The sequence below is a fragment of the Aplysia californica genome, unplaced genomic scaffold (genome assembly GCF_000002075.1).
Source record: "Aplysia californica isolate F4 #8 unplaced genomic scaffold, AplCal3.0 scaffold01026, whole genome shotgun sequence".
NCBI lineage: Eukaryota > Metazoa > Mollusca > Gastropoda > Aplysiida > Aplysiidae > Aplysia > Aplysia californica.
Window position 1 is genome coordinate 184,932 of NW_004798296.1, and position 10,398 is coordinate 195,329.

Genomic DNA, 10,398 nt, shown 5'->3' on the forward strand with positions numbered 1-10,398 from the left:
CATAATTTCATGTTTTCTTTCACTCTGCATGCATCAGTTATTGGTACGAGCAGTGAAAAGTTATTTTATTATTATTATCGTTTCGGACCAGGCAAAAAGTAATCGGTGGAGCCAAAACCCATATATTCCATAGTTATCTTGGGGGCCAAAACCAGATTATCCCGAAACTGCTACTCTACATTGTCTACATTATTATATTGTAGACTACTTTTTGGTTTAAAGCAGACTCCATTCTGATAATATGATGTTCATTTTGATTTGTTAACCTCTTCACTGCTGTGTGGACATATTCTCTCGCTTGTGTTCCACAAAACTGGTTCTTTATTTTATCTTATCATCTAAAGGGGAAGTTTTTCGAAGTTGCAGTTACGGTACAGCTTCAAGTACATTTTTTTTTCTTAAATTAAGGAAAATATTATTTTACAAATTACGGCTTTGTTTAAATTTTCTTAAATGAACATTTTATTTCGTCTGTGCATATATGTACATAAAGGTGTCTCAGCAGTGAAGGGGGTTAACCTAGTTTACAATGTATTTTGTATCTTTTCAGATATTCAGGTTCTGTCGGTCAAAGTGTCACAAAGCCTTTCAAAAGAAGCGCAATCCCCGTAAAGCACGGTGGACAAAAGCATTCAGAAAAGCTGCTGGAAAAGAACTTACTGTTGACAGTTCTTTGGAATTTGAGAAAAGAAGAAATGTTCCAGTCAAGTATAACAAGGAGTTATGGCAGAACACAGGTTTGTAGCCAATGACACTTTTTTCCCCCTGATACCATTATTAGTCTGGTTTTGAGTGCCATTTTCAGTTTTGCATTCCTTAACTTTGTGGCAAAGTGAGACCCTTTGTTTTGGCAGGCATTTCATTTCCTCTTTTAATGCAAATTAGCACAAAAACTGGCCAATTTAAAAAGAAATTATTTTTTTTAAAGTTTTGCTCTCACCACATACCAAATTCACAATACCCATGCTGGCTGCTCATCCTATCTCTCCTGATCCCAACACATTGCAGACACATTTTGCATGCATGTCCTCAGCGTATGTACATGTATTAATATTATGTGAAAGAAAGCTTTTTTGCTGCATGAAATGGCAGTGTGTCTCTGGTAGGTCAGATTGCAGTGTAAATTGTATAATAATATGTATTTAGTAAGTGAGTTTATTCAGTGTTGAAGGCCATTGGCCCACATCACATCACAAATGATATGCATTAGACGTTTCGTGTAATGATAACGAATGCAGGGGGACTGACGGTCTCTTAGAATAGGGAATAGGACAAAGTTTGTCCAAGCTCAATGAATGTGATTTATTTTCACTGTATAATTTTGTACACAAATATGGAAATGGTAAAATAAATTGTTTGTTTATGCATTTTTTTTTTCAATGGGTTTACAAGTGGGGAATATGATGTCTTGCACATTCTCGGCCTTTTGGCTCAGATCAGTGTAGTATCTGTTCCTGACTTTTCCTCCGGCTTTGTGCCCACTGGTAAGGGGGACGGATACTGCTGAAGCTGATGAGGGACAGAGAAATCTGTCCCTCGGTTATATTCAGTGGATTTTTTAAATATCTTGCCTAGTATTTTTACCCAAAACTTACTGTTTGATATCTGATGTAATGTTTTGAATCTTTCTCATTTTACAGTGAAAGCAATGAAGAGAATTGAAGAAATCAAAGCCAGGCGACAGAATCACTTTATTGCCAACAGGTTTGTTCTGCTCTTGTGTTGTTGGGGGGGGGGGGGGGGGGGGGGGGGTTGTCTCTGGTAATGTGCACTTTTGAATGTGACATCTATGAATTACTGATGGATTGCTCTTTTTTGCTCCATTCTTAATTTCATCTATATTTTTGTGGCATGTGTATTATTTTAGTTTGTTGAAGAATGGTGATTTTATATTAGAAATAATGCGTTGTTGAGAGAATATTGGTATTTTGCCAAATTTTTACAGACTACAGTGTCTCTTCTTCCCTAGTAAGGTGAAAATTATACTGTAGATGTCAGAGGTTGAGGCACCAGTTCTAAACTTTTGAAGTACAGCTGACCTGTTTTTACTACTAGATCACTTATGCAACATTTCACCTCTGTTCCCTCTGCTGATCCATTTACTTGATTCACTTATATTTCGGAATGGGGCAAGCTAAATCTTAACCCACCTTGCTTACTGACTATTATAGTTATAAAAAATGTCCTGGGGTTATCATAAAGTTTTAAATGTGTTTATTTCCATGGTGCTACAGATTAAAGAAGGGCAAGGAGCTGAGAAAGGAGGCAGACAGGAAAGAAGTGGAGAAGAACATTCACCTCATCAAATCTCCTGCAGGTCGGACTTTGTTCTGTAGCTGCATTGCTGTTTGTACTTTTGTTGTAGTTTCAGCCTCATCCTTTACTGAATGACTTGTTTTTCTTTTGAGCTTTGTCAGCTTCTTTCACATCCTCAGTGGATGGTTGGCAGGTGCTATGATGTGGTCTGCTCCTTCTTTCATGTCACACGTCTACCGTCCTTATCTCTCCTCTTTCTTTTTTTTGTGTTCATTACTCTCTTGCAACATCACTAATCTTCGACACTTATATGAACTTATTGCGTTGCAAGTGCCGTAAAACACTCACTCAAACACATATCCTCGTATACTTGTGATAACCCACAGTCTCTTGTTCTACTACTGCCTTGATATTGGTGACTATGGTTGTGCTGAAATCTGAAATTCCTCAATTTTAGAGATGGAATACAGTTGTCTTTATCTTTCTCATTATTTTATCTCTCAAAAAGGAATACAGTAGTCTCCGCCTAAGATCCCACCGCTTACGATCCCGGTTCGCTTAAGATCCCGCTGTTTTAAAGAAAACAGAATTTTTGCTATACAAAAGTCACCCCTAAGATCCCGCTCTGTTTCAGTTTCACTCTGAAGGTCTACATTCGGCTAAGATCCCGCATTTTCTTATCATAATTTGCGGAACAAAAACCCGGGCGGGCACAGCCAATCAACCAAGAGTGAAAAGTTGAGATCAATAAACTGTCAGTCGCGTCAAAGATCAGCCACTATCATGAATGTGATCACATACACGTTGTAAAACTCGATGAAACGGTACAATGCGTGCCCCAGACAGGATCACACCGCGATGTGAACTCTTCCCTGACCATTGCAGCAGTTGTCTCTACTCCCGAATTTGCGAGACAGACTGAATTTTAATTGGTGTGTTTACAATGTAATGGTGTGTAACGACACAGGCGGGGGGACTCAATCAGAGATGGAAAGCTATACATTTTCAACAGGTAAAGGGGAGGGGCAACTGGATAAGCGTAGATCTTGAGACTCATAATAGGATAATAAGTGAAAATGGCATGCCTCATGCCACTATGCACTGAGATAGATCATCAAGGTTAACCACTCTTTGCTCGCCATATGTCATAAACCCACCAAGGGTCAGTTCATTTTAGAGTGGAGGGAGATTATTTTACAGATTCTGAGCCTTACATGGACCGCCATAGATTCTTCCGTGGGTTCATCGGTTAAGATCCCGGTTCGCCTAAGATCCATCTTTTCCTTGCTCCCGAGCATCAGGATCTTAGGCGGAGACTACTGTATGTCATTAAGAAACGATTGTGGACATCTTTTGATGTTAAGGACATTTCTTTCTTTAAACACATTACACCCAAAGGGTCTGGACGGGAAATCCATTCCTAGATCCTAAGCAAGGGGAGGGAACCCACCTCCCGTGAATACAAGCGTTTAAAAAACACATTTTTAAAATACTAAACAAATTCCAAAAATCCTGAAAAAATGAAAGTTAAAAAGAAAAATGAATGTTGTTTCAGAAAAATATAACTTGATGTATGCGCAAACAGTTGGAAATGTTCTAGCAACCTTTGAAGTGTGGGAAACGCGACCGCACTTCGATCGGCTCTAATACTAAAACTGCTGCCCGTATAATTTCGTTTGGGTACCAAACGGAAGAAGAAACATTTTGCAATAACTATGCTAATCTAAATCTCGACCTCGCGAGACTTTGTTTCTAAAGACGCTAGGTCGGCGCGGGCAGTTCCGGGCCAGTTAGGGTGGAGCACGTAAGGAAATTCGCGGGCAAGTTTGGGTATAATGTGTGAAATTTTTAAAAAATTCTATAAGGCTTGCTTTCACCTTTAACTGGTGTCTGGGTTTGTTGGTTTTTGTTTTTTTGTTGTTGTTTTTTTTGTGGGGGGGGGGGGGGTGAGGTTGGTCTCCGCTATTAAAATGAAATGACCATTTTGCATACAGCAGGACCCTGGGGGTTCTTAATCTAAACGTTTTGTACCATATAATCTACTGGCCTCCAGTTCAACATCAGTGCTCATAATTCACTTATTTCCTGATGTGGGGACATGGCGTGCGCTCATATGACCAATATGCAGTTGCTAGCACCGTAAATTACTTACCAAAATTTACAAAAAATACAAATAACAGGGACATGTGATGTAGGCCTACATATTTTTCCGTCTAAATAACAGTCAATGAGGTGGTTTTATTGGGTACACGCTAGCACTCTTTCTTTTTTTAATATTGATTTGCTTGGGTATTTCCTAACCAATAAATGTTGCATTGATTTGAGTTTCTCTTTGGTTTTGCATTGATTTGAGTTTCTTGTTTGTTCACAGCTGGACTCAAACAGAAGAAACAGATGGTGGAAGTGGTCATGGAACGGGATGTGGAGGAAATGGAGGAGAACTAAGCAGCGGATTCGGTCATTTCATCATTCATCATCACCTACTTTCTCTTCATTACCCCCGAAACGGGATTCGACTGGTTCTGCTCATGACATTATTGAAGTGCTTGGAGCAGTGTTGTTTGACGAAGCAAATAAATGCTTGGAACTACATTTTGCTGTCATGAGTTTTTTTGGGTTGAACTTGAATATATGGGAAAAGAGAAAAGTGAATTTATGCCCTCTCATGGATTACGTGCCTTGGCGCTTGCTCATGTTTCTAAACGCACAGCAGCACCAATATCCAGGATCTTTTTTTTTTTTTTTATAAGATGTTTTCTACATCCCCATCGACACAATTTAGATAATTTAGGAGGCCGTCTTCTAACCCCCTCTCTGCTGAGTCTAACCAGGGCTGAGGAGAGATGCTACTTCCCAGCAGAAAGACCAAGATATGCGATAAAAATTTCACCCAACTTGGGCATAAAATAAAACTTCGGTCCCCTGAACAGCAAAGCGCCTAACCGTTACGGCACAGAACCCGATATTCAGGGTCTAAGTGAGAAATTTTTTTGTATGTTTGAGTAGCATTGTGTCACAATAGCAATCATTTAGTTCATTGAAAAAAATGAAACAGGACCCACCAGTGGCATCGCCTTGCCACCCACTGAATGGACACACTAACTGAAATATTTTGATGCACTACTTTAATGTCTTTTCATCATCGTTCTCACATTTCGGAAAACTATTGCTTCTGCACTCCTTGGACTTCACTTTTTCATGAAGTGTAACTTTGAGATTCATGAACAGGAGTTGTTCATCTCAGTGAGTTGGAATACTCAGAAACATCTTCAGAAAGATTTGTTTGAATAACAGAAGCACATCCATGCAAAAACTGCCATAAACGCAGGGGGAAAGCAAGATAGACAGACGAACAAAACAAGGAAATGGTGAAGCATATGTCAGAAAAACCTTCATCGTAATCGCAAATAATTGTGCGCTGGTAGTAAGAGGGCGCCACTGGTAGGTCCTACTTCTTCACTTTTCTTCTGTTGTTTCTGTCTTACTTTTTTGCAAATCTAAACGACCATTTTTGTGTCAATGTCCCTCTCTTTACTCAAAACATACAAACCTACAAAATAATTGTGCTAGTGAGTGGTGGGTGGTTGGCGGGTGCTCTGGTGTGGTCTGCTCCTTCTTTCCTATTTAACATTAATCGTCCTTATCTCTACTACTCCTTTTTCGAGTTTGTTACTCTCTTATAACGCTTTTAAGCTTTGGCACTTATATGACCTTATTGAGTTGCAAGTGTTGTAAAATTCTTACTAAAACTAAAAATAATTGTGCTTGGTTTCAAAGTAATCCATCATGTAAAAGTAAGGTGTTCCGAGGAGTCAGAAGGAATTCTAATGTCAAGAGGGATGAGCTTGGATTCACCACATAAATAAAATTTAAAGAGTAATTAATTACTTCGGGGGGGGGAAAAAAGGTCAAACTTCTGTTTGGTCCTTACAATGTCCTACTTATTAGAGTATGGGCTTTTAAGGTTTTAACGCACCTTTCAACACTGCAAGTTATTTTAAAGGTGAGACCTCCGAATTTAATTCTCAGGGCCATCCATAGCACAGGCCAACACAACACCAACTGAGCTAATGATGTGCCCTTTATTACTGCACTGGTGATGTTTTTATGTCGTACAAAGAAAAGCAAGAAGAAAACAGATTGCTGGACAAAGAGATGGGGCTATAGGGGCCTACATTTTCTTTCCCACAGGTTCAATAGCAATCGTGGGTGGTTGGTGGGTGCTCTGGTGTGGTTTGCGCCTTCTTTCCTATCAAACATCTATTGTCCTGATTTCTCCTCCTCTTTTGTGTTTGTTACTCTCTTGGAACACCTCTTATTTTCAGCACTAATTATATGACCTTATTGCATTGCAAGTGCCTTAAATTTTAAAACTTTTACTAAAAAATATTAAAACAATAGTAATGAAACCAAAACTAATATGACAAACAGTTGCCATGTAACAAATGTCCATGACATATTTTATTCACAAGGCAGAATTCCCAGGATAATAGTGCAGCATACAAATGTCTACGTGTATTAGTATTATAGTACCGTACATAATAAAAAAGTAAAAAGACACTGAAAGCATGCTGGTTAGTCTTCAGATAGCCTTTGCTTCTCATGAAACTCCAAGATTTCAGATTCACACAAGCATCATCAGTTGATAACTTTGGCCTTTTCCTCTTTTTTTTTCACATCCCTCGTGCTAGACTGGTAATAGTAATAGAGTAGGGGGAAAGAAGCAGACTCTCCTAGGATTTTTTTAAAAATGGAAGGCACTGAGTGCACTTGATCACTTGAGACACTATGGCTATTAAAAATAAAAGTAGGGCTGACAGAGTGAAATGCATAATCCCCCCCCCCAAAAAAAAACCTTCATGAATTCCACTCAATTTAGAAACATGTAGCCTACATATGTGCTGATAAATAACATTGTCTTAGAAACTTAAAAATAGAATGCTAGAATTTAGCAAGAGGAAGGGCACAAATTCCACAGGAAAATCATATATGCGGTATATATTATTATAAAAACCTGAAAACAATTGCACTGAGGATTGAAGATCCAACAGTTAACGACATTATCTGAGATCTAGCAAGGGAATATGGACCCAAAAAAATGTTCAAAGACTGAAAATGGTACGAGAGTATAAGCATCCTGTTTACAAACAAATTTCTTCTGTACTGTAAGTGTGTAAGAGAATATAAAGCTTGGGGGGTTGCACCATTTCTCCTTTGCGTAATAATACATACTGATAATCTCAAACAACACATCTTGGTTACTTTCTCTCAGTACACACACTCCCATACTTAGTCAACTTTTACACAGAAATAGGTGTGAAGAAAACTTTAAAGACTACAGTAACAATATTCCTTGGTAAGAATAAATGTGCAATACCAATATAACCATTACATAACATCATGTATTCCTTTGAGTTTGAGGGGTTATTTTACTACCAAATTGAGACAACATTTCTTACAAATAAAAACACAGACAAATACATAGCTATATCACATTTCTCAAAACCCAATATCTTGTAAATGATTTGCTATTATTAGCATAATTATATTATAGTGAGTTACTGTTCAGTAAGTCCATTACAATGACCCAGCACACTTTCCAATAAAATATGGATTTGGGTGTGCCAAGTTGAAAAAGTCTGTCCGTGTGGTTTTATGCACTCCAAATAATTAAGCAAAATTGGATCATTTTTTTGCATAATTTCTGATTATTTTCCTTTATCATTCTTTGTTAAAATAAACAGAATTGCATAATTTCACATTTTTGGGCGCAGACTGCATAATTTGAGAATTTTTCTTGTCTAAAGCGACGGGGACAGAAAAGTCAAATTCATCCACAATCAATTTATTTTTTAAAATGAAATTGTATTTGCTATAAAAGGATTTCTAAATGACAATAAAAAATACCTGTGAAAAGAAAGGTGGACAAAACATCAAATTGATTTGGCTACAGTTACGAGTTACAGTGACAATACATGGTTACATCATGACACCTTCTAGTTGATAAAGTCCCTTGTCCACAATGCAAGGAATCGTACCAGGAAAGGTACAAAGAGGGGAGTCTGCTTACTTAAACCAAACATTTTCTCTAAACTAAACCAACATTGGCAGATTTCGGTATAAACAGCCTCAACTATATATTATATATATTTAAAACTGCAAGCACTATACGGATGTAGATGAAGATAGAGTACCTTACAACTAGAACTTTATGTCATGTACACAGCAGCAACTGAATGAGAGTATTGTAATTTGGTATCAATATGCTGAAAGATACAGACAGATTTGAGAACATCACAAAAAATTGCCCTTCAATAATTTATAATGGACTGAAGTACTTTGTTCACAAGGCTACTCAGCAGAATTTCTAATAAATGAAGTGCAGGATTATCTTTTTTTACTACTAGCTCATTTGACCTCAGCGGTTCTCATCGTCTTCTTTTCCATGGTTTGATCTTGGGGGGGGGGGGGGGGGGTGTTAAGTTTACGTTCACATGACCAGCAATAATTTGCTGTGGTATGGTATCATCATAGTCAAAATTTAATGATAATATCCTTTCAATTTCAAGCGCAGAATAACTCTTCTTGAAGATTTGTCTCTCTCTGCAACAACAGGGTAAAAAAGTACATTTTAAAAGTAAACAAAGCAATTCAAACCTCAATCAAAATCAGATTGAAATGTCAACACAATAGTCATTCCCAGTATGCAGCAAGGAAAATTTCCCCTCCCAGTTTCAAGACACTCAATGCATTGAGCACCAAGTCTAAGAAGTCCAGTCCAGTCACTTGGACCAGTCTGTGCCAGAGTAGCCTGGCAATGCCAGACCAGCCAAAAACTGGTGACTTCCAAGGGGTTTCTCACTCCACTGGCTGCTTGACTAAATCAGGTTCCTTTAGCTGCTGGCATGTAACTACATGTACAATAAAGTGTTAAACTGACAATGCATCTGGTGGAGGCAGGAGGTTGGGGGCGCCACTGGTAGGTCCTACTTCTTTACTTTCCCTGTTATCTCTGTCTGTCAATCTTACTTTTTCCCAGCTTAATGACGACTATTGTGTCGATGTGCTTACCTTTACTCACACTCAAACTCAAAAGCATACAGTCAAGTTGGCTGACACTTATGTCTCGGTGGCATGTCTGTTGCCATCAGATAGGATTGACAGCTGTAAATGATTTTTTACACAACCATTGACACACTTTAGTTCAATGAGAAGACCAGCTGCTATGATCTTGTCTTTCAGTTTCAGGGTCAATCCTGGTGTGGTGGAATACAGCATCCCAAAGAGGTACATGTAAGAAAGACCAAGTTACTCATTTATGTAGACTTCTCCAGGTCAACATGAACTTATGTCCTTTACATGAAAAAGGGAAGAGCCTTACATTACATCACTAACGCCAATCAGGCACAAGATAGAAATGAGAAAAAGTATAAAAAGACATCATCGGTGACATGATTCATTTACCTAAACCAATACTGAGCTATGACAACAAAAATTGTTAGTTCAACCGAAGGCTTTTGAAGAAATAAAACTGCACAGTTAATCATAGAAAAGTTGTTTTTTTTAAATGTGGAACATAACAACAAAACAAAACAGTGATCTCATCTGATAGTATACCATTCAATAGGTATCTGATAAAACAATGACAAAAAAAATAATAGCCTTATAACAAAGCAGAGACACAAGTGTTATCATTGCTAATTCAAAATATGATTTTTTACAGGTGAGTGATCAATGTTGAGTTTAGTTTTAGCAAATGCAGACATCAAATGAAATATCTATGGTCGCTAGCTCTGTCCTCAGAGAAATTCGCGCCCGCAACCCGCAAGTTGCGCGCGCAACTTTTGCCATCAGCGCAACTTTTATCATTTTCGTGAATTCACGAATTTTAGCCAATTTCCCGCAAATTTTGGGAAAATAATAATAAAATTTCATTAAACACTGCGAAATTTTCTTCCACGACTAAAAGTAACAACGCCAAGGGGGACAATTCGCTCCTTTGCACTACGGGGTGCCCGCCGCCGCCCAGTGACCCGGACCGGGTCAGGTCGGGTCGGGATGATCGCCCGCCCGACTCGTCGACTGAAAACAACGAGTCGGGCGCGATCGACTTGTGCCACGATAGCCGCTTTGCACCATCAG

The 10,398-nt window shown here is 38.5% G+C and overlaps 1 protein-coding gene across 1 annotated transcript; it reads left to right on the top strand.

Annotated features, from left to right (window-relative positions):
• Positions 1-550: 550 nt before the first annotated feature.
• LOC101845434 (probable ribosome biogenesis protein RLP24) lies at positions 551-4,848 on the top strand (the record flags this gene model as incomplete). The annotated part of the gene is given in 4 exon segments (XM_005111217.2): positions 551-737; positions 1,641-1,704; positions 2,235-2,317; positions 4,628-4,848. Coding segments are annotated over 4 exon segments (408 nt in total), but the record flags the coding sequence as incomplete, so codon positions are not given.
• Positions 4,849-10,398: the final 5,550 nt, after the last annotated feature.